We start from the raw sequence: 25,362 nt of genomic DNA, 5'->3' as shown, positions 1-25,362 counted from the left end.
GTGCGTGAAAAATCCCGGCGATGTGAAAAATACATGCCAAGCAGTCACTGGTGCGCGGAGCGGAGTCCGCGCGGTCGTAAAATCTGAGCTTTGCGCGCACAGGCCTTGCGGACATCCGCTTTGAGTCCGCGCGGACCTCCGCGGAGTCCGTTCCGGGCCTTAAGAGTTAACGTTAATTAACAGACATTTCTTTGTTTTTTTTATTCTTTGTTTACCCTGGAGGCATGTGTAGTTAAAGTTAATACTAGGTAGGTAGGCTATGCAAATGATCATTTTGGTGATTAAATGTTCCTTTAAAAGGAAAACAGTTGAAATGTTCTTATGTAGCTTCTCACCAGGAGTCAAGACAGAAGTTTCATCTGTGCGTCCAACAAGATGTGTTTAGCCTAGCTTAGTTCAAATTCTAAGCTAGTAGCAGATGGAAACTGCTAGCTTAGCTCCACCAAAAGTTGAAAACACCTTCTGACTGCTCCAAAGCTGCCTCCATCTTGTTTCTTATTTATGTAGAAATAAAAATGAGATATTACTACTTTATATATAGATATACTTACTTTAGGTGCTGGAGCTAGGCTACTTCTTGAACAACAACCAATTAGCACATTAACTAGTTTTCATGGTGTAGTGGCTAGCTTGCTAATTAGTTAAGAGGATATAACATGTCAAACTAACAAAATGTGTTTCTCTGCTGCTCTGCATTGCCTCTGGTACAATGAGGTATTCATTTTAATCATTTTAAACAGTTTATACTTGTTTTTAAACAGTTCAATGTAGTTTTTACCTGTTGGGGGGGTGCAGAGGCACTCCATAAGAAAAATAAATGGACCAGTTGTGTAAAAATAACACTGAGCAAAGCAGTGCAGTGCCCACGCAGGCAAGCGCTGCTTCTGGGGTCAGTGTAGCAGCCTCAGTTGATTATAATGGACATGCTCTGCTGCAGCAGATTTGCGGCACCACAGCCATGTCTTATGTATTTTGGCCGAAAATGTGAAAGCATCAGAAAAAATAATACAAGTGTGATCTTCAAAGTGCATCGGAGTGTCAAGTACTTGTCGAGTATAGGTCCTTATCAAGTATTAGATTCTTGACAGTCTGCCTGTTGAAGATGTCCTATTGGTGCAGACCATGAAAACATTACAATTCCAATATTGGAAATTTTCCAGCCATCAGATCAGCTGGGGGATGACATGCTCCTATGTTGAAACACTTTTCTTTCAGACTCTAAAACTCTAAAGAAGAAGGGTTTTTAACCGAAATAGCAAAATGTATTATTTTAGCATTTGAATTTGACAAAAAAAAAAAAAAAAAAATCAGCCGTCAGGTAAATTTGGTAAAGAAAAACTGGAAATACCAGCTGCAAAAGAAGCCCATAAAGTTAATGTAAAAGCATTTGACTGTTTATTACATAATATGAATTCTGAAGTTAACCTAATTGAAGAAAGTCAAGATTTTACACATCAAAAAAGTTACATAAGGCCAAAAAGATTAAGCGAGCACTTTATGTCAGTTTAATTTAATCAATATTTTACTGAGGGAGACTTAAACGTGGATTAGTATGGCACAGCAATAAAAACCTAGTAAGATCCTTCCATGTCATGACAAGACATTTTCACGTTATTACAACATACAGCTTTATCATGTTATAACAATAAATTTTCTGTGTTTAAATGATATACTGTTTATCTGAAAATACTATAAATGTGAAATATTTCATGTTCTAACCTTGTAACTTTTGTTGAAAATTGAAGTGTTTCATGTTATAACGTGACAACATAGTGTCATAATGTGAAACTAATGTTCGACAGATCGGGCTCATTCTTCTTTCTGTACAGCCCTGTGCAATTTTTAAAATGGTTCTAGCACACTGTGATCCCAAATGCCATCACTGAATATCGCAGAAAGCAGTCAGGTGTAACAAATGCTGATCATTTTGAAGCTTGGGGACTAACTTCTCTTCTTGCACAGTTCGTTTAGAGCGACTGACCTGTACAATAGGTCTTTATCACAGCAGACATTTTGACTTGTCATAATAGGAAAAGCACAGGTGTTCCTAATAACATCAGCAACAGCTCTGTTCTATTCTAGTGTCCCAGACCAAGCCATGACAGTGCCAGTGGCAGGTGGAAGACATTTTCTTTGAGGGATTTCTACCAGAGAGGGATATCTTGGTTAAGGTTAGGATTAAAGTCAATAGATTTCTGTCAGAAGTGGCTTTCTCTGTCCGTCAAAGTGAGCCAGCAAGCACACCTGAAATCGTAGCTAATTATAGGTTAATGCAGTCATTATTGATTTTATTATTTACACCTGTGCTTCTCCTACTGTGAAATGTCAAACTAGCCTCTTTGAAAAAGGCCTAATCACATGTACTTACTTGTTTTGTGGGGAGACTGGTTTCAAGAGCAGTCATTTTGAAAATGGCATGAGAGATTGTGTGTATTTCTCATTGCTAAAAGTGAGACAGTGCCATTTTTGGGGGTATTGCTGTTTGAAAAAAGATAATGAAGCAACTGTGTCAAAATAAGTTGTCTGTAAACACGGACGTTATGACAATGAGTTAGCGTCAGTGTTTGCCTCACTGGTGGATAACTGAAGTGCTGTAATAACATGTATCCTGCAGGGGGCAGCAGTGCACCATATTTGCACCCAGTCGCTGAGTCGGAAACCGGAAGTACGTCACCAACTAGCGACCGCTGCCATTTTGACGGAAAGAGTGGAGAGCTGGGAAACTGCGTTGTTTAGTTGTTCGACCTTGTTTATACATAACATTATTTCACCATGGCTATGCAAGCAGCGAAACGCGCTAATGTAAGTTTAAGCGAGTCGGCTATTATATTCTGTGAGGATTATAACGTTAACTGATGATATTAGCTTGGCTACGCTAAGAGCTAGCGTCACCCAGCGTTAGCATATGGTTAGCATGCTAACGAGTTGAAAACAATCACGCTACCTGTGTAACAAATACCCATTTAGCTTTTAACACATCCAACGTTACTTAGTCAGGTGACTTATTTGGACTGTGTGCGGTCTGAAATTTTGTTTTGAAAATGTGACGACATGTAACGTACACAGTGAACATGTTAACACCTGGGCCTCGAAGTTGAGATGTGCTAACGTTAGCTGAGTTTTGTTATTGATACTTCACAACAGTATTTAATTCTCTTCTAGCTAATCTAGGGCTGAGTGTGGGAAATTAAAGTCATTATTAACTTTTTTAATATGGACACGACTTTAATAACTGGTCCATTCACATAGAAACCAGACAACTAAACTTTAGTTATTGAAAAGTTGCTTTTATTGCAGTCACTGTTTCCATTAGATTAAATTAAACTGTAAGTTTGTCTATGTGTGGCACACGACTTGTGTTTTCTCATGGAATCGCCTTAGCAGTAGCTGTGACATTTTGTCGGTTATTATGTATATATTGCATCACCTTTTGCTTTTCTGTGGCTTAACATAAGATCCAATAATATGTTAAACTCGTGTATTCTTCTCGCAGATACGATTACCTCCTGAGGTGAACAGAATCCTGTACGTCAGAAACCTTCCCTACAAGATCACAGCGGAGGAAATGTACGATATCTTTGGGAAATATGGGCCAATACGTCAAATCAGAACGTAAGTGTTTGTACACTGTAGCTTTTTACAGGGTTTACATAGATCAAAAAGGCCAAATGATGTACTTGACAAGAACTGGATTTGATTATTTTTTATTGTAGATGCTGTATAAGATCAAGGACAAACAAATCATTTTTGTGTGGTCAGCTTGTACTCAATTATGTCACTTATACCAACATTTTGTGAAGGTGCATGTTATCAGATCCTTACTAACATTAGCGAGTCAGACTGGTGTGTCAGCACTGAAAACGGCAGGCAGAGTTGAATTCAATCTTTATTATGACAGCAGGACAACATAGCCTGAAAGAAAATGGACATTATTTATTTTTTAATAATTGTTTTTATTAGGTAATCGGCCACAGTTTTATAAATCTTCATTACTGGATATTCACAGAACTGCTTTTCCATCATTTAAACCACCTTGAACTAATCAGAAAAACAGTAGGAGTAACAACCTTATTTTCACAACCAAAAAAAAACCGAATACATCACCACCAACGAGACAATCACACATATATTACTTGGATATGCTACAGTCTGCTGCATGTTATTAATCAAGTGTAACCAAGTCCAGTTCAGAGGGGTCCACTGTGTCCAAGACGGGTTGCCATAGTTTGGTAAATCCCTCCATGTTGTCATGAAGGCTGTAAGTCAGTTTTTCCAGAGGGATAGTTCTCCATACCTCCTTATACCAGTTTTCCAGTGCCAGGACATCCTTAGAGATCCAAAATTTGGGAACAGTCCTCCTTGCTATGTGCGAGAGTCTACCTATTGGCTTAGTGTAATGGCTTTTCCTCGCATCGTCCACTTTGGCTGCTAGAATACAGTGGACAGAATTTCTTGACTGTGTCTGCAACAATTGATGCAGCACAAATTTGTAGATCAGCAAGAATGAAATGTCAGTATTGCCCATTGATACTTTTACAATAATATCCCTCATTAGATAAATTCCAAACTGCTTCTGTTTCATTAAAATGGACCTTTCCACCTTTGCCCTAAACACCTGTTGGACTCATGTGGGGTCTTGTAGTCACGTCCTTCTTTGTCCTTTCTCAGAGGGAACACACCTGAAACAAGAGGAACAGCCTATGTGGTTTATGAAGACATCTTTGATGCCAAGAACGCCTGTGACCATCTGTCAGGCTTCAACGTCTGCAACCGTTACCTGGTGGTCCTCTACTACAATGCAAACAGAGTATGTATGAGTGTTACAGTGTCTGTAGGCATCATAGGAATTAGAAGAAAATGATTTGAATCTTTTAATATGAACATATGTCTTTATGCAATTATTCCTAATTTAATTATCTGTGTTATCAACTCTCTCTGCAGGCTTTCCAGAAGATGGACACAAAGAAAAAAGAAGAACAGCTGAAGCTTCTAAAAGAGAAATACGGCATCAACACAGACCCTCCAAAGTAGCCTTCTGGAAACCCCATCCATCTCCACGCCTTTCACCTCCACGTTCAAACCTGACCTTTTTTCTCTCTGTACAAACCTCACATATTCCTCGGTATGTTGGTGTAATTTACACATACAGTTGTTGAAAACATTTTTTATGATGATTTTGTTAAAATGAAAGGTTTGATTTTTTGTTGTTTTATTGTTTCCATTATCAAATACACATGAACACTGGTTACACTGGCAGTGTGTGAGATAATATTAGGGCAGGGGGCTGATGTATGCCAGTTGTCAAATGGGACAAACTCTTAAGCATTGAAAACAAGTTTTACCAGGATTTAGAAAGTGGCTGGTCATTGTATTCCTCTGTCAGCTGTGGAAATTTCCCAGGGCAGATTATTTTTCAGTCTTTTTTTTTCTTTTCATACTGCTACAATCTTTTAATTTAAAGCTAACTATGGTCATGCAATGCGTGAATTGAAATTCAGTTGATCAGTACAGACTATGTAAAGTATATGGTTTCTGTAAAATAAATGTTCCTTTTCTAAAACCTCCTGTCTCCTCCCTTTTTACATACTGAAGATGGAACGCAGTGGAAGTGCTGTCCTCTGTGTGAACCCATTCAGATCAATAGACAGTATACATTTTCCACATTTGCACAGGGGTTATGGAGTCACCCGTTCTTAGTTTGCCTGAAGCTCCAAACAGCTTGTGATGATGCAATCCCTGGGGTTTGCCTGGTTGTGTTTGAGGACACCAGCCTGTGAGTGAACCTGATGTGATCAGTGGTATTGTGCCAAACAGTCACGGGTAAACACTGCAGCCTCGCTCAGTCATCTCCACTAAAAAGTTTTCTTCTTTTAAAGACCTACAGTATTCCTACTTGTTAGTGTAACTGCCAGTGTAAATCCACCTGAAAAACTAACATCAAATTATGTTTCCAAAGAAAATGTGAAAAATGTAAGAACATTGTGTCTTCAGTCCTATTATTTAAACATTACCTTTCAACAGTGATATCTGGTGGTTGTACGGGGACATTATTTCAGAAATATGTCTAGTATTAGCCAATATGTTGTTTACATGTGGCAACACTTTCAGACTACAGATGAGGTATAAATGTACACACAGTGGTGTACATCACAGCAGGCACTTAAACAGCTAGCAGGGAAATATGGAGTCACTCCACTAAAGGAGAGAATATAATTAAAGCAAAAGAGCATATCATTTTGTATAGGAGGAAAATACAGATCTACAAAGTATTGCAAATACATACATAACGTGTTGCAGATCTTTAGTAAATTATTTGTCACGTAACCAGTGGGCTGCCAGCTTCAGTAGGCTGACTGCTCAAGAAACACCTCCCACTGACCTGAGTCAGTTGTAATCCATTAACATTACACTGTATGTTGCCATAAAGGTTATATATAAAGTAGCTAGCAAGTGAGAGGACGTGAGAAGAAAAGTCAAGTTAAAAGTGATAGATAACAGCTGAATAAATTAGCTTAAGGTGGTGGATAACATGTTGAAATAGGAAAGTGTAATGCATAAAGTAAACTTGACAAACTCAACCTAAACAGATAAAGGTGCTGTCTGTGACTCTGGAGAAAGATAGTGAACGAAGAATCCAAAAACAGACATTTTCTTGATGAATTTAAGTCGTAGGGTGCCACATTTAACAACAGTAAAACCCTATCTAAACATCTGTTCACAAACTCTCATACAACTCATGCAGTATAATCCAAGTCTCATTTATCCAGCTGTATGCTCAGCACTTCCCAAACATAATTCTTTGCTATAACCTGAGGAAACGCTTTAACATAAACTGCTGCAGGCATGGTGGAGTAGCACGCCTGTGCTGTTTATGCTGAAGTGTTTTTAATAATGTTTTGGTGAAAAGACAAGTTTGAGAAGTACTGACTGGATATGAGACTTATACTACATGCGCAAGAGTAAACTGATGTTTTGATATTATTTTGCTGTTGTTAAATATGGTACCCCAGTGACATTAGGTCATTGAGAATTTTTTCGGCATCTGAGTCTCTGCATATAAATTCACTGTCACCCATAAGTGATGACTCAGAGGGATTACTTCTGTATGAGTCTCTACATGTTTTTCTTTGCATTGTTACATGCTAATTTATCTTATTGTCTGGGGGTTAGGGTTTTATTTTTCAGCTGTTTGTAATGTACAATTGTATTGTGAGTTTGCCAGTGGTTTTAACAGGTGGTGTATTTGGGCTTATCTGGTAAAGGTATGGGGGTACATCAGACCAAAAAGGCTGGGAACCACTGGTCAAGGTGCACATTTATATGTGACGCTGCTTGAGAAGATGGTTTGTAGAGTTAACAGACCAGACGAGAGCCCATAGAGTTCCTTTTATTAGATTAAATCACAACACAGGGAGTAGTGCAGCCATGTCGTCAGGGACACAATACATGCTACAAAAGAATCCTTGTACACTTTTGCCTTTGCTTACATTTGGTATCTTGATAGCAATAATAGTAACAACAGAGTTGGAATTAGAAACATTATCTGGCCAAAGATGTTCATGTAAAGAAGTTCAGATTACAAAGTGACTGGGGGACACGCCACGCTGCTGAGAGATGACGATGGACTGGTATGCTAAGATCTTTATTGCAATATGGCATCTCCTTTAGCCTCCTCTAGCTCTTCAAACACCGGGGGTATAAATGCAGGTTGGAAAGTGTCTGCGGTGCTTTCAGACAGGGCCAGATACACTTGTTGAAGCGGGCTTACAGGCTATTTCCAAATCGTTTGGGAGGCACCACACTCTGCTGAACTTCTCCACATTTAGAAAGCATCAGTACGTGTACAATGTGTGAGAGAAGGGAGTAAAAAAGTACAAAAAGATTGACTGATTGGTAAGAGAGAAATACTTCAAAGGGTTAGGGAGGGCGAATTGTCCAACCTACTAAACGCATGGCTTTACAGGATCGGCTGTCCTCTACTAGTTACAGTGTGAAATGAAAAACCATTCACTGCTCCTCTCACTACATTAGCACTCATTTACTTCCACTGAAAAAGACAAACAAGAAAGTTAAAATACTGCACGGGCCTTATTTTACCTCTTCCTCACCGCTCTAAAAAAGCTCCTCTGAATTGATCGTATTGATATGCAACCTGCAGGCTAGTTGGAAAAGAGTGGATGTGATGGTGACACTTCGGTTATAACTCAGTTTGATAACAATGCTCTCTAACTATAGATGAATATTTCTTTTTTTCCCACCTAATTGAACTGCAGCTGAGGGAAGTTTCACTCATTCGCTGGGGAATGCTGATGTATACGTTTGATTTCACTTGCCTCTGCTCCATTTGCTGGACAAATCTCGCAATTTAGCTCATTTTTCTCTTTTCAAATCTCAGATACTGATTCAAAATGACGGATTCCTTCACATTCAACATCATAGTTGTTATGAGATAGTGTGTTTAAATGCACGGGGGCAGGGATTTAGTTCTTAGCAACATATACTACAGCTAATCTACGAGGAAACATGCTCCCACAGTTAAAGCAGTCAAAATAAAACGCCTCGACAGATCACAAAAATTACATCCCATACGACAAAACTTGTAGAAGGACCCACTGCGATGTGATTTTTTTTTTTGCTCCCTATTCAGTAAAAATCTTGTCTCACGGTTTCTCCCGAGTGTCTACGCTGCTTTGATAAGGCTTTCTGTCTTCGATTACAGGATGCAAAATGAGGAGATTTTTAAGGCAGAACCTAAAGGCATGCAAATTAACTACATTTACATTTTCCTATTTTTTATTTTTTTACAGTACAAGCATGTTTCGGAAGGAGAAGTTGGACAAACGCTAATCCATCTCTTCTAGAGCTAATAGTCGAGACGATGGACAGAGTGTCTTATTGGAGGCAGATACATTATCAGGAATTTGGTTCAGTCGACATTACTCAGTATTATGAAACACGGACAGCTAGCATCGGTAAACTCGGAACAATAAATAGAGTAGCGGCAAATTCAACGTAGCACATCACTGATGCGCAAGCTCCAGTAGAATGAAAGTGTATGGAAAATACTTTGCACACTTCACATTTTGGCAGTTGATCTTTAAATAATTTAAATATATATTCATATTTATATATCTATATATATTATTTGTGCGAGGTGTGTGATGTTTGTGTGTGTATGTGTGTGTGTGTATGTACTGTGTGTGTGCACCTGCACACTGTTGTATGTTGAGTGTAGATCTTTTTATAGCAAATAACATTCTCATGCACACGAGTGTTTCAAACACAAGAAGCAGATCCATTGAAAGGTAGTCCAAGCATATATATATATAATTTTTTTCAGTGGAAATAGCTGCAAACTGAATGGAACATGAAATTCTTTCTGTGCAGTCCGTGGCGGCTGGTGGAGCGCTCCGCTCGCCCTCTGGTTTATTTCTGGAGGTCACACTGCAGCAGTAGTACGATGGACGGGTCGCTCTTGGCCGCTTCTTTGAACTCCTCCAGTGTGATCTGGTCGTCGTTGTTCTTATCCATCTTGGAGAAGATCTTGTCCACCCTCTGCTCGGGCGTCAGGCCGTCCTCGTTCATTTTCATCATGATCACTGTGCCCACCATCTTGTAGATCGCCTGCAGGGGGAGGAAGAGAGCAGCAGATTGTTTTTGATCAGAAATGGAGAGCATCTCAAATAATGCATCCATGTTTCCTTCACGTGTCTCTTCCTGAGAGATGGAAAGAAAAGATGCGAGGGAAAGGGAATCAAGGAAATATGTTTGTGTGTTGACATGAGGTGTCTGAAGTGCGGTCCATTTATAATGACGGCAGCACAGATGGAGCACAGCTGGAGCACCTGTCGGCCGGATTTAACTGCTCTATAGCGTCTTTGGATGCCTTGGTGTTTGTATTTGCACGGATAATGTGATGTGCTGTCCAAGTAACAAGACGGACGCACAGTAACCACAGCCTGTGCTATGAGCTTTTTTTTTTTTTATAGATGTCCGCCCACATGACCAAACAGAATGTGGAAGATTAGTTTCTGCAGGCATCCACACATGCATGAAAAACTTGATTCTATATTTATACTATGTCCAGATCAGTCAAGCAGTTTGTCTGGACTTCACTGCTCAGATGTTGATTAAACGTCCTATAATTCATAGAAGTACTTTCATAGATTTGAGAGAAATAACACATCTCAAATAAAAATATAAAAACACAGATTTCAATGTGGTGTGAGTAAACAGAAACAACACCAATAGACAACTGAATGTGTTTGCTGCTCTGCCTCGCTGTAATATCATCCACGAGACGGAGGCAAAGTGCCCTGAATTCTAAATGAGTCTGCTCTAAACATGCACTTCTGCCTCTTGTTGCTTGTTTCATATCATGTTGGTGTTTATGAATAATTCGTGTCTTGTCAGGCCCTGCAGGCTCAGCCCTCTGCTGTATAACCTTTAACTAAGAACAAAAAAAACAAAACAAAGAAAGAGTGCTGCATCCCTGTGACTCAGCAGGTTAGAAAGCACACAAGGCATGTGGCAATGTATCACTCGCTTGCTTGCCAACTGCTTATTTCCCAGCATGTCAAGCTATTGCTTTAAAAACCCACAATACATGTCAGACACATAGCACTGCCGGTAAATGCACTGATGCTGCTTAATAGTGGCAGTTCAAGATATATATAAGAATATTTAGATTACTAATTCTTTTAACTTCAGTAAAAACTGATTTAAAAAGATCCCAACTAGGGCTGCAACTAACGATTATTTTCACTGTCGACTAATCTGTCGATTATTTCTTCGATTAGTCGACTAATCATTTCATCGAAAAATGTGTTAAAATGTTGAAAAATGTCTGTCTGTCTCGCCCAAACCCCAAAATTACGTCATCTAATGTCTTGTTTCATACTCACGCCGAAGGGTTTTAGTTCACTGTCATGGGAGAGTGTGTAAAGCTGCCAATATTTGAACGTAAGGAGCTGCAATAAGAGTATTTTGGGTACTTTTATAGTACTTTTCTATGAAAAATGACTCAAACCGATTAGTCGACTTCTAAAATAGTCACCGATTATTTTAATAGTCGATTACTCATCGATTAGTCGACTAATCGTGGCAGCCCTAATCCCAACGTTATTTTTTTTGCTGTCATACCTCGATGATCTCCAGCATTTCCACCCGTGTGATCTTGCCGTCTCCGTCCAGGTCGTACATGTTGAATGCCCAGTTGAGCTTCTGCTCGAAGCTGCCTCGTGATGTGATGGACAGCGCACAGATGAACTCTCTGAAGTCGATGGTGCCGTCGCTGTTCTTGTCGAAGGTCCTGAAGGCGTGCTGGGCGAACTTGGATGCGTCACCGTATGGGAAGAACTGGGATGGAAAAAGAAAGAGTAAAAGGATATGAACATTAGTTTTCCAAAGTTAGCTTGTTTTAATGTTCCCTCCAAAAAGATACATTGCGTTTATTGCCAGTAGTTTTGGGTCTCCTTGTGTTGCTTCACTAACCTAAAATGAGGTCAAATGACAAACTTACACTCCGAGTCATAAGCTTGACCTCTCTGTGCTGCAAACACCACCCAAAGAACATAAATTCAAATAAATACTCAAATAAAACAAAACCTTTCAACACCTTTCTTTTCTTTTCAAACCTGGAACATGCCATTTTCATTCAATCTAGGCTCCTACTGCTGGCAAAGTATCGATAATCATACTGCTTCAAAAGCGAAAGTAAAAAAGTGCCGTTCTCACTTACAGCCTATGAGCGCACCGTTGGCATGGAGATGACAGCCCATTTACATGTGCTGACAAAACCAAAACACACACAGTGAAGGAGTCACGTGTTCAGCTCACGGCCCGCAAATAGGTGGCCGCCATTTGAGGGCCACTATAGTCTATAGGGACTTGGGTTGGAACTGGAGGGTTGTAGGCTCAAGTCCTCATCCGGACCAAATATGGAGCATGGATTGGTAGGTGGAGAGGTACCCTTGAGCAAAGCACAGGTGCCTGTCCATGGGCAGCCCCCTCACTCCAGCATCTCTCCATTTAATGCATGTATAGGTCCTGTTTGTGCATGTGTGTGTGTGTATGACAATAGAGTGGGAAAAAATTGAATTTCCTATTGGGGATTAATAAAGTGTAACTTTTTCTTCTTCTTCCTCTTCTTCTTTACCCCCTTATGGGCGGCCCTGGCCTATACCTCCCCAAAACATGCATGTAACTTGTGATAAACTGTGGCACTAAAGTGATTCATTGGGCATTAGAGCCTCAGATCAAAGAACTGATGCAGATCACGTATCATACGTAAATATATAAAACTAGTGAGGCCAGATCATTTGGTAGTTTGCAATGAAAGAGCAGATTAATGAAAACAGATGGTGCTATTTGGGAACGTAATGAAAAGAATAATTTGCATTTAAAATCGATTGACATTCATTACCTGCAGTGATTAGGTGAACCTTGATTTCCTATTCTCAGCCAGTGCTTTTAAATTCTACCTTTGCAAATGTTGGTCTGTGTGTTCATGTGTGTGCTGCATAATAGGGTTTCAGCGTTTTCATGGTATACCGTGGTTTTAAAATTGATTACTATCATACTGTGTACATTTGCTTAACTATGGTATTGAAAAAAAAATGCACCAGGATGGAGAATCTCACCTTTTTTTTAAAAAATGTATTCGAAAGGGAGACTTTTAGTACACACATTCATTAAATTGGTTTCAATTGCAAAGCATTTGTTAAAAAATCCTTAATGTCTTAATTCCTTTAAGGGGCCTTGTAATAATTGTTGGTTGTCATACCCTGAAAATTGTATATGGTCGCAACCCTAATGTGCAACCATCCATACTGCAAGGTGGTTGAAAGACATTTTGCAGATTTGCCTTATAGTTTATAGTCACCTTGGGAAACCTGTCAGTCCACAGCCTGCAGCTGCCCCTTAGAGATGTATATGTAATTCTGGTAAAGAGGCAACACTTACACTGTAGTCTTTATTGGTCCCTGAGGGGAAGTTGTCTTTTCCCTCAGGGTCCTACACAGGTCAGGGTCACTGACACGCAGCAGCCAGGAGCTGGGAGAGCAATTAATCCCCTCCATGACACAAGTGACTTGATCATGAGCCCTCCAGTTACCTCCCCCACAACTTCACTTTGCATTACTTCCCTGCTGTTTTCGTGTGCAGATCTTAAGTGTTACAGTTTTATATCTTTGTAACTGTAGAAAATGTTTTCTAAGACTTTATTGTCACCTTGAGGCTAAATGAACTCTCAGCTTTAATGAGTCATGTGGGTTTTAACAGCCCATATTCTCACTGTGTTTCTATCAAGTTCAGTTTTAACTCATTACATTTAATTTTGATGAGTTTCACCTTGATGATCCTTTTACTTTTATGTAGTGCTGTCGTCAGGTCAGAATTTAAATTTGTTTATTATGTTTGTTTATTCTTCAAAACTAAAGGTTCCCATCAGCCTCAGCCGTACTTTGTGCTTGGTGTTAATTAGCAAATGTTGAGTACAGTGATTTGGAGCACGTTAAATTTGTTAAATTTTATTTCAAATTCAAGTCAAGTTCACAAGATTTTGCCAGATATACCAAATACTTTGAAAAAATATATTTTCTCTTTCATGTGATTCTTTTGCCCAGAACTGGAGAATTAAGACACTAAAATCAAGCCTAAACCATGTAACTGTCAGTGATGTCATAGACTTACAGTGATCACAATCATTGTTTATGCCCTTTGCACATGCAGAAGGTTGCTGCAAAAGTGGACTGTGTTTGACCTTAATCTGTGCCATGATGCTAAAGTCTACAGCCCTGCAACTCTACTGTTTATCATCTAGAAAATACTATGGATCTCAGAATCGACAAAACTTAACCCCCCTGTGTGTCAGCAGTCCAAGCCATCCACGTCATTACGGCTCCACATGTACACAGGGTCAGAGGCTAATGCAGTAACTTCATGGTCGACCACTGAGCCCCAGTATTGTGCACCCTGTGGGTGGCTGCGAGAAGCTGAGCGATTCATTATATTTGACCTTCCACTTGACCTCTCTGGTAAAAACTCTTGGAGCCGATGGGTATTCTAAGCCGAGTGAGGCTGCTCTCTGAGGACTTGGGTGTTGCAGTAACAGCCTTCATCAAGGAAATGGTACAAATGGGAGAGATTTTCCATTCTGGTTTATCATTTGAGGGAATTACTTGTATTTTGTGCAGTTTTGTTGCTGATCTCACAAAAACAACTCAGTCATGGCTGGATGTATATAACGTATGAATTAAACCTTTTACCAAATCTTTTACGTAAGAGAGAAGCAAAGGAACCGCTGAGAAGTGAGTCAGATGCTCTTGAACTGTGTTACCTCTTTGGCTTTTGTTTGTTCATATTCAGTGAATGCTGTATGCATGAATTTATTCAGTCAAGGTGAATCAGCTCAGAGGAAATGAAATATCTTCATCATTTCAATATTTCATCTGCCAGCACATGTCAACAGATCTTGCTTGTACTGACAATTGAGGGACTGAATGATGAAAAGTAGTGTGCTTTAAGGGGAGGATGTCGAGTTCTATTAATAACACAGGTTTTCAAACCTACAGTTAGTGATTTTTCGGCCACTTGGGGGCAGTGGAAACAAGTTGTGAACACAATTTTAAGTTGGTATGGTGAATGGTTGCCTATTAATCAGTTATCAGTTCTGAAGCAACATAAGCATACATCTGGGCCCAATCACAGCACACCCCTTGCCCCTTCCACTTTCCCCTTACCCCTCTATTTTGCATGTTCACGGATAGGGGTACAGTGTCCCGAACCTTCTTGGAAAAGAAGGGAAGTGGAAGTTTTCCAGAGACACACTTCAAACCGTATGTTGAGAGAAATGATCAGCAAGGTGGCTGCAAAGCAACAAAAGAAACCCACAAATTTATTTTCTTTGTAAATATAGATTTAAAAATTATACTAACCAGCAAGTTATCTTAGTTTAATGTCCTTTTTCTTTTAAACAAACAAAAAAAACGCTAATAGTATGCCAATGACTCTGTAGCTAGCTAACATTTTATCATTTCATCTCTGATTTGTGCATCACAGTGCTGCATTTTGACATATTTTGATGTCACATTCCCCCTCTTTGAAGGAATATAAGCCCCAAAATTGAACTTGAGTTCAACAGCAAAGTCGCACACTTGTTACAGCTCCTCTAATATCAGTTCAGACTGGCAGGGTAGTATCACAGGTTACTAACATTAATCTACAAGGTGCCCTGGTAATGAATAGGTGTGCAACGGTTCTGTACATTTTCAACACTGTAAAAAAGTAAAAAAAAAAAAAAAATGCCAGAGAAATGATTGATTGATTGTTTGATTGATTGATTATTAAAAAAATGCATGTAAACTAACATAATTTGGGCTTTTTTTTTTGTAGCAGGAATTTGTGTCTGGCTGAAATGGGCTCATAAAGACTGGGTAAAGCAAAATCATTGATTTCTTTCTAAACATGTTATACATATAAGAGAAACTTGTTAAAAACAATGTGAAAAAATAGGGAACTCTGTATTATTGAATTCTGGAGTTAGACTGGAGTAAACAGTTTTTCATCAAATCTGTGTCTAGGATTTTCTGAGTGGCCCTAAAAGCCTGCACTGGAGCCATCTTTAATACAACCCTTTTACTACTATATAAATACTATGTTACTACTGACTGACATTAGAGCGCATAGTATCAGTGCTGTTTCTATTGCTCACTGTGCGTTGCCTGCGAGTTTGTTAGGTCACACAAGCTCTCTGAGCTCTTTCAGTCTAATAAATACATAGAGAAACATCTCTGTTAAATGCCACAAACATATAAACACAAGCTAAACAGCTGTCACTAACATACCTTTAAGTCTCTCTGGCCTTATTAGCTACCCGGCCAGCCAGCAGTTACAGCTCACTGCTGTGGTTGTGTGCTTTGTGATAACGTTAGTCATTATTAGCTGCTGAACAAGAGGCTACAGCCACACAGCAGCTCTCGTTCCTTGGTTTGGGGTGTGTGTCTGCTGTGACTATGTGTGCTGCTGGCTTGGCTGCTAAAGAGGGTCTGTTGCTGAGCAGTTCTCATTCTTTGGCTCTGTGTTTTTTTATCCATCATACTCGCTCACTATGCCCTTATAATTCTCAGTGAAACCGAAGTGCCTCCAAACAAAAGATCTGTAGGTTAGTAGTAGTAGTCTGTAGTATGCCTCCCGACATGTCCGTCATTTGGGCTGCGCAGTTGCACTGAAAGCATTATATGAAACATAGTTTAAGCTGCTATAATTCAGTTCGTAATGCATAGCAAATCGAAAGCTCGTACCAAATGGTTCAATATGAATATGTCTATTGTTACACCCCTCGTAATGAAACAGTGTTCTTTTTGATTTGACGATTTGTTTGATTGATTGATTGTGTAAAACTTAAGTTGTCAACAACTTGTGAGCGTCCTGACAACCGCATAAGGCTGTCTATAGCCTACGCAAGAAAATATCACAGTAGAAGACGGCATATTTACAATGTCCAGCAACAATCATCCAATCTGTTTACATACACCAGCATCAGCGACTACAGATGATGTATCAGGGTCTAGAAGGGTTGTCCAATTTCATAGGGGAAGATTTAAACCACTACTGCTTGTAACTCTGTTCTTAGGGGCCATGTAGCAATTGAAAACAAGGGGTAGAGGTGAAAAAAGAGGAATGGGATGGGGCTTTGGAGTCGTGTTTCTAGCCACCTGGTGAGTGTGAGTCCAATATTCACTCCCCTTTACTTCTGTTTTGCTCTCCACCAACCCTCAAATGAAATAGCTGTCTCTTTCACTGCTAAATACTCCACTATCTTCACCAGCTAATTGCTGGCTTTGTCTGCTGTGTGGTGCTGGACAGGCAGCATACAGTGACTTTGTAGAGCTTTTTTGCTGCCTGCTGCATCCAGAAACGATGTCGATGGAAGTAGTGAGAGTGAATCAGAACAGTAAATTTGCTGGCTGTATAACCAAAACAGAGTTTAAATACCCTAAAAACTTCTGTAAAGTTGAGGGGCACTGCAGAGTCAATTCATTGCTGTCTGTGGTTTCATCACTAGAAGAAACCCCATTCACTTAACACATACTCTTTTCATTAATAATTAATATGAAGTTTGATTATAGCAGCTAGAAACTTCAAAACAGGAGCCGAGCTTTCAAAGCAGTTGGATAAAACCTGCTGCAGTTTCACGCAGCAAGCAATCAGAGGCACGTGTACTTTTGTTTCAGGTGGTACAAGACTGTTCTACACTGTGTCCTTGTCCATGTGCACAGCAGACAGTCTCCTCGTACGGGCGGAGAAAAAGGCGAGGACGCTGCCCTAGCCTCTCCTAAGAGTTACCGCCCCAGCACGCACAAACTGTCTGGAGTCACGACGGGGGGGAAGTTGAGCCATGAATCCTAATGGGAGAGGAGAGAGTGCGGTGTATGGGAGATAAAAAGAGAGAGGATGGAGAGGAAGACACAGAGAGTAAGAGGAGGAGGAGGAGGAGGAGGAGGAGGAGGAATAAGACAGGGTTAGACAGTGAGAGTTAGTTCGGGTTGCAAAAGTGCCCATCTGCAATAAGGTCCCACCCATGCAAATTCTGCTGCAGTAGCAAACTGATCAGACTGCAGTGAGGAGTTAAGAGACAGAGGAGAAGGGGGGTGAGGGGGGGCAGAGAGAGAGGAAACGAGCAAAGAGAAAAGGGAGAAAAGGAGAGACAGAAGAGTGAAAACAAGAATGAAAAGATAGAGGAGGACACTAAAATGAGTGTGACAGCGATAGAGCCCCCTCCCCAACCTTCGATCCAGGTCCCTATCTGGCCTTCTGCTCCGGAGAAAGCCAAACTAATTTGAGGAAGGAAGCCCCCTCGGGACGTGGGGGAGCTGGCATGAAGCTGCCAGGACGAACAGGATGGCGCCTGATGCTTTCTGCACAAATGCAACGTGGCTTCTTTCCCACAAGCGCTGCCTCCTGCCCCCGTATGGCCCTGCCTCAGCTCATCTGCCCAGGGCCTGCAGGAACAGGAGGAGGCACGTGGACAGACGGGACAACGTGGGAAGAAAGAGTTGAGGGGAAGGCGGGGAGAGGGAAAATGAGATGGAGGAGGAAAGGTGTCAGGGAAGTGATGCGGGAGAGATGTTGATGATGGGAGGGAGGAGGAGAGAAAGCCACTGCGGCTCCTCGACAATCTGGCAAGTTATGAAACGCTTTGTTATGTAAAAATGGAGAGAAGAAAGAAAGAAAGTGGGACAGTGTGATGAGACTGTGAAATTCCTCCATCTGAGTTTCTTTGGTTCATCTTATCTGGCTCCGTCACATGCAAAAGCATTGTCAGACATCAGAGAATAGACAGCAACTGTTGAGGACCAAAAACAAAGGATTCACTAGATGGCACACAATCACCATCACAGCCGAAATGACCCAGTCTGAACCTGAAGCCACTGTTTCCTCGCCTTTACAGCTACGGATATTAGGCTGTTAACATTTCCATTAAGTCTTATTTCTGTCCTGATTTGGCTCCCGTTTGCCGTTATGGCTGTTTGATATGGCTGTTTGGAGTCGACCATCAAAGGACAGGCCGATTGCCAGACTGTTTCTGTCCACTCAGGGAAGAGCCAGGCGGACAGGCACAGCTGGCTTAATAAAGGCTAATGTCACAGTGTGTGTGTGTGTGTGTGTGTGTGTGTGTCAATGGGTGTGTGGCGAGGTCTATTCTGTTAAACAGATACCCTATCCCCAACACCCAACCTCCACACACACACACACACACACACACACACACACACACACACACACACACACACACACGACCCTAAACATGCTGCTGTTAAATGGAACATTAAAGCCTTCATAATCAGACTGCAAGCTGGCACTGGTGCTGATCCAAAAACTGAGAGAGGGAAAGCCAGAGAGGGAGGGAGAAGAAAGGGAAGGAAAGAAGAAGAAGAGGATAGAAAAACTGGAACAGGGAGGAAAGAGCGAGAGAAATAGCGCGAAATAGAAAGTCACACTTAAATGAAGGCCGTTTCACACTAACAGAACAGTGACTGACTGCAAGATCATAGAACAGATGAATAATAAGGCTCTAAACGCTGCGCAACAGCACAAAGACGTGACTCAACAGCAATCCTCAAAAGAGAAGCTCATCAGTAACAAGCGACAAATGACTTGTGTTTGGTTTGAAAATAACTTCAGAGTTAGGTAACAGCAATGTTCGATCCAGATTTGTGTTAAGTTGCCCAGCCTGCGCTGCCAACTCTTCAGATAACAGTTAAGCTGGACAGACATCTTGTAGCTTAAAAGCTTCCAGTGATGAGCTCGCCGGGGTCAGGATTTGAATGCGATGAAGATTTGTTTACTATATGCACATTCTGTTGCAGTTTGGGGAGCTGCAGATTGCATGTAACTGGATTACTGTTATCCAAGTACTGAAAAAAATGACAAATATAAGCCGTTATACATGTAACTGATCTGAGGCAGCACGCAGTAAGCAGTGTGTGTCTTTCTGGCTCTCTGCAGCATCCTGATAGATGTAGTTTGAAGGCATCTCCCCACCCACTGAGACACCCTGCTGTCATAATGCAATATGAATCAGATTTAGATACTCTCTGGACCATTAACTAACATTTACTTTCAATCTCATTTGACTCACTCTCATCTGTCGATGATTTTATCAGTTGGATAATTTGTTATTTAGTTATATATTTAGTCCTGAGGAGGACTACAAGATTCGGCTGAAAGCTACAGAAAAAGCTTCATCTCTATTAACAGATATCTGCATATGTATATAGAATCTGTAGGCAACAGTACACGACTTTGGTATCGGAAGCATTTTGAATCCTGTTTGTAGTAGTAGTACTGACCAATCAAATTTGAGCAGGCTTCGGTTGCCTGCAGGTAAACAGTCCGTGTGGAGAGCAAAAGAGGCGAAATGCACTGGCCAAATTGCAATCTTGGAACCCATCGACTTTCGCCTAATGATAATTTGTTTTTTGCTAATTTACCTGCATTTATATGCAGATATCTGTTTATTGAGATTAGTTAAAATGTTTTTTGGATCTGTCTCAAGTTGCTGATTGAACCATAAACAATGAGTGGCGCACAGAAGAGGAGTCTTGGCCCAGATATCGGCTGGCTACACCGGATTGGCCATGTCATCGTCAGACCATAGCCGATGGGTTTTGAGACTGGAAAGATAGTAAGTGGACTTTGAGTTAAGCTTTTCTTGTCAAATAACTGTTCTCAAGGTCAACACTGAACTTTTATCACAGTTTTTCAGGCATAATTTTAAAAGTTGTTATCAACAAATGGTACGATACAATATTACATTACATTACTGAAGGAATATCTTTTGAGTGCAGGTTGATTTGGCAAAATCTGAGGTTATTTGTGGTAAGGATGTTTTTGAATTAAAGCCACAAGCGGCATTTATTTGGGTCTGAACATTGCAAGCATATTTGAATGCTTGTTTCATTTTTAATTGACAAGAAGCAAAACACTTGATGTTCTTAAAAATTATTCATAGTGGTCATCACTATATGCTGATGCTCTTTTGACATTTATAAATCTATTTCCAGAAAGATTTGATGTGGCGTAAAAACATATTTCACATGACTACATTTAGTTCAAAATCTGGAATGCATCCCATGTCTATTCATTTTACACAAATAGGGCTACTATATGAAGAGTGTCTAAAGTTATCCTTGAAAATGCAAAGATTCAGATCATGTGCAGGATGGCACAAGCAGGATTTAAACTCTTAACCTCTGCATTACGAATCAAATATCTTACCACGCAACTACAGAGAAAACTGGCTGGGAATTGTAGGTCATAGTAGGGTTTGACAGGACAAAATATAAACTGAATGAAATCCTTTTCACTTTTGTTAAATCTATTGGATATTTGAGATTTGTCAAAGGAGATTGGGACTTCTAGTTAGAAATTAATAAGTAGCAGAGGATGTGGCATATCAACTTTCAAACCACAGGAGTTCACAGCAGCTGGGCAGAAACAAGATATCTACCCAGGTGCAGGTAGTTTCCTGACGACCTCTCCAACCCCACCCACCAGCTCCGAGGCCAGGAAGCCGAACAAGTGTCAGAAGCAGGAGGCAGAGAGAGGGAGGTCACAAAACTTACAATACTCACAACAATTTAACTGTTGGAGATACAATCCTGAAAAAGAAAAATCAACCTGCTGGTTTCTTGTGCATTGTCAAATACTTAGTGATAGCTGTTTGGAACTTGTAGTACAGGCTAACTTGGGGATTCAAACCCTAAACCCCTGTTCAGGTGACTTACTCACTGCACCACCAGGAAGACATGGCTACCTGTGCACCTTCTGACGACTTCAGGCAATAGTAAAACAACAGTCAAAGTGTTGGTGATAAAATTCTGAAAAAAAGTTCACATCATTCTGCTGGTTTTAGGTATACTGTCAAATATTTTGGTGACATTTGGTCGGATGACTAAGTGAGATGAAACAGAAAATGTTGTGCATACAATACAAATTACAACAAGATACTGAATATCACTGCAGGCTCACTATTAAACTGATCTGAACACCATTTGAAACATGTGATATCTATTATCCAAAGAAGGTCTGTGTCCATTTTGTTTGCATTTGAATGATGACTTGCGGAGGTAAAGATGTTAATTGATTTAGCATCTTCTTAAAAATATAGAATGGCAGACTTCTGAATTAACTACATGTTGCAGTGAGGCAAACTTTTGTCACAATTCAGTGGATGTGCTGAAAAAAAATTCAGCTCTCTTGGACATACTTGAAATTTAGATTTATTGTAATAAGCCATGCCCTATTTGAGCAATAATTACCAAATTTCATGCACTGACTGAGCCATGACTCTAGATGGTGCAAACAGAATATCTCTGACTAAGGAGATATAAACTTTTTGCATTTGCAGCACCCTCTAGTGGCAGAATATCAAAAGATTGGTTAGCAAAGTTCTGACAAGACATCGCACATGTTCACCAAGCCATTTTTGATTAATGACTATTTATGTAAAGTCTGGAGTGGCTACACGAAATGCAGCAGAAGAAAACCAACTTCTATTTACATTTCAGCCATGTGTCTGCCATTGGCCACAATGTGTACCTACTCCTCTGTCTATTATAAAAGATTGTTGACTTGACCATTGTCTTGATGCCTTCTTATCTGTGTACATTCAACCACGTATTCTGATGCGTGGACAGTAGTGTTTACTCTGTACCATTTATGATGCATTGTTTTGTACTTTACTGTATGTATGTAATCAACATGTACTCAATGTAACATTTTTCGATTGTTTTTTTATCTGGTTAAATAAAAGTGAAAAAAACATTACTATGCTACTGTGCCTGCCTTAATGCTAATGGTCATTAAGCATGTTTAAAGACGGGCCGCTTCCTCCTACTGAGCAAATGTGAATGACTCAGAAGACTTTATCAGAAGGAGGAAGGCAGGGTCATCTTTGGTTGCCTTGCTAGCTATACTGTAAAGAGCTGCTCCTTTGTTTATTTATCCACAAACAAGATAATGTTTTTATTGGGTTTGTACAAAGTTGTGTAAAGACATGAAATGGTAATACTTTTGATGTGAATGTTGCCTTCCACATCATTTCCTGTGATCCCTATATGTGTGGGCACACACGTCAGTTACCACATGGGAAAGGCGGACGCCGCCATCAACAATCAAAACTACTGTACAGAGAGGCAGTCGAAAGTGTAAATACATTAATAGCTATTGCTGAAAATGACATGCATAAATATTATCAGATTGGGCTTTGATATTATTAAAATCTCAATTATAATTTTTACATTTTTAATCCACTGATTCTATTTTGATCAAACGATGTAATGTAGACCCAGAGCCTTCTCTGTATTTACCTGCTGTTAAGACAATAGACAGGCAACCTGACAAGTTGCAGACCTGCCAAAACAGACCTCTCCCTGTCCACCCTCTCTCTCAGAAGATGACCCAATGGGTGATCTCTCATGCACTCACTATTCCATAATGCCTGCCCTGGACCGCTGCCATGCTCTGTCATGTGTACCTCTATTTTCAACTGAAAGCGCCTGATTCCAAATCTATCCCTCCCCATATCTGTCTGCTCCACTTGCTGCTTCCATAGTCCAGAGACACATGCAGAAGCATGACACACACACACACACTCACATATACACTTTTGGGAGCCTCAGAGCTCATTTGTGCTCAGGTTCTCTCTCCCTAAGCAATATGGATGGTTCAATATCATTTTGCCCCGTGGATAAATGTTATCATTACCTGCAGGACCAATGCCAAGAGAAAAATGAATCCCTCATCCAACCATCTGACCACTGAAAAGACTCAAGTGGCGCATGAATGAATAGAATATAAAAGAATAGCATAGAATATAAAGTGGAATATTACTGTACAGCTAATAGGAATTTATCATCTAAAGCCTATTAATATTTCCACTCATGAAGCACACAAGGTCATCTCTACTCGCTTAAGGGTCCTACAGGACACTCTGCACCGCCTCTAATGTTATCAATGATATGTAGTAGGTTTGCCATTGGCTATTCATCTCCCCAGCATGCAAGCACTGGATTTAGAGGTCAGCACAGGACTGCAATTTGTCCTTCAAAGCACTTGGGGTCCGTATTTCCCCGGTGGCAATACACTCAAAAATGAGACTTGAGCTTTGACATGTTTCTTAAGGTTTACGTCATTCCACTGTGGCACCAGAGGGCTGTGTAAATAATGCCTTATGTTTCATGCATCCCTTTGCTAACATTGTCACATGTAGTCAAGCCTGTTTGGAGGAACACACTAGCAGGACCTTGGCATGACAGCACTGGCTGTTGCTGCATATGGCTGTTTACACTGCTTCATCAAAGCGGTGCTTAGATGCTACTTCACTGAGCAGAACGCAGTGGCTTGACAGGGAGAGAGCGAGAGGGAATACATGCATAATCCATTGCTGGGGTATTTACAGAGTGTGTGTGTGTGTGTGTGTGTGTGAGTCTGCGTGAGAGAGACGGAGCCTGCGTGTGCTCTTACATAAACCCTCAGTGACATGCCAGGCAGCAACAGAAACTTAGCCAGCGCACTGCTGTAGTTGCTACTGCTTCCAAGCCTGCAGGGTCTGCTCAGATACAAAACACAAACACAAACACACACACACACACACACACACACACACACACACAGACACACACACACTCTCCGCTGCACTGTAAAATGCATTTTTAATCATCCTCTTGTTATTCTCAGATGGGTGTCTGCTGTGATATCTGTGCCACCAAAGGTAAGCAAGTTAGCAGTAATTTATGCCTGAGAATATTTTTAACAATAACCACTAAAATTAGCGCTTCACTTTGTTCTAATCTTACAGTTAAAATCCCTGTGATTCCACAAAGACACACCTTATTTTTCATACTATTGATGGTGTACATTTTTTTTCTGCAGTAGCATTGATTCAGATGGCCTTCACACACAAGGGATTCAAAGGAAATGCTGCATGTATCCAGCCTTACAGTTGGTCATTTCATTAATATCAGTCTCACTGTTCACTCATCTACAGCCACATCAGATCTGTATTCAGTGACTGCTAACCCAACATTTCCTACAACTGCTGCACCACATTAAAAACATCTGAGCTCTGATTGTGAGCCAGACACTTGAAATGTGATCATGGTTAGTGCTGACTGTGATTCTTTTCATCAAAAATATATCAACAGTATTTTTTCAACGGCATATGATTTTTAATTTTTTGCAAAGGAGTAATGGAAGAGTCAGGAGCCACTGTGAGCTGTCAGGTGAAGAGCTGCAAGCGGCAGGCTGCGCCCATCCAAAGCCTTAGCAAGGTAACCAATTTTAGTGTCCTGCTGTTGTGTGATAAAATATGCTGTTGTGTGCAGCATGAAATCAGATTGCAGCTGCTTGTGGCTTAATGGAAAAAGACAGACCGTGACTGACTTTTTCTGAGTTAGTAACTTAAGATGCATAATCACGATTAAACTACGAAATGATCCTCGTCTGAGGTTGTTTTCCTTTTTGCTGAGAAAATCTAGTGAAACTGCCCTCTAGACGCCCCAATAAATCTATAAAAAAAAACATGACCTATTCCGGGACACTCCGCCCCTGGACTATGAGACAATGTCACATTGAGTTTGTGAGAGAGGTGTGGTCATGCAGACCGGGCAATATATAAATATTGATACTGTGATATGAGATGAGATATCTTCTTAAATTTTGGGTATCGTATTGCAGGTGTTGTGGTTTCCTGGTTTTAAAGGCTACATTACAGCAGAGTGATGTCATTTTCTGAAATTATCAGACTTGCCTTTACCCACTTGGTCATTACATCCACATTACTGATGATTATTTATC

The 25,362-nt window shown here is 40.4% G+C and overlaps 2 protein-coding genes across 2 annotated transcripts in view; one reads left to right on the top strand and one right to left on the bottom strand.

The window, feature by feature from the left end:
- The first annotated feature begins 2,664 nt into the window (after window positions 1-2,664).
- sf3b6 (splicing factor 3b, subunit 6) lies at window positions 2,665-5,560 on the top strand. Its single transcript, XM_050058788.1, has 4 exons — window positions 2,665-2,802; window positions 3,494-3,612; window positions 4,669-4,807; window positions 4,942-5,560. The coding sequence occupies exons 1-4, from the start codon at window positions 2,773-2,775 to the stop codon at window positions 5,029-5,031; spliced, it is 378 nt and encodes a 125-aa protein (XP_049914745.1). The 5' UTR covers window positions 2,665-2,772; the 3' UTR covers window positions 5,032-5,560.
- A 1,811-nt stretch (window positions 5,561-7,371) lies between these two features.
- LOC126399107 (visinin-like protein 1) overlaps window positions 7,372-25,362 on the bottom strand; it is a 48,301-nt gene continuing 30,310 nt past the window's right edge. The window contains exons 3-4 of the mRNA XM_050058903.1: window positions 11,143-11,358; window positions 7,372-9,624 (exon numbers count right to left, since the gene is read on the bottom strand). Coding sequence (XP_049914860.1) covers window positions 9,427-9,624; window positions 11,143-11,358 — 414 coding nt within the window. The 3' untranslated portion in view covers window positions 7,372-9,426. The remainder of the gene's footprint in view (window positions 9,625-11,142; window positions 11,359-25,362) is intronic.

The sequence above is a fragment of the Epinephelus moara genome, chromosome 12 (genome assembly GCF_006386435.1).
Source record: "Epinephelus moara isolate mb chromosome 12, YSFRI_EMoa_1.0, whole genome shotgun sequence".
Taxonomy (NCBI): Eukaryota; Metazoa; Chordata; class Actinopteri; order Perciformes; family Serranidae; genus Epinephelus; species Epinephelus moara.
The sequence above is the reverse complement of the archived record's forward strand: the minus strand, read 5'-3'. Positions and strand labels throughout refer to the sequence as shown.

What these genes read in the sequence shown, in the direction of transcription:
- sf3b6 (XM_050058788.1), top strand. Translation starts at nt 2,773, where the DNA reads ATGGCTATGCAAGCAGCGAAACGCGCTAAT. An exon ending in AAGCAGCGAAACGCGCTAAT is followed by an intron (nt 2,803 to 3,493) that starts GTAAGTTTAAGC and finishes TTCTTCTCGCAG; the next exon opens with ATACGATTACCTCCTGAGGT. An exon ending in CCAATACGTCAAATCAGAAC is followed by an intron (nt 3,613 to 4,668) that starts GTAAGTGTTTGT and finishes GTCCTTTCTCAG; the next exon opens with AGGGAACACACCTGAAACAA.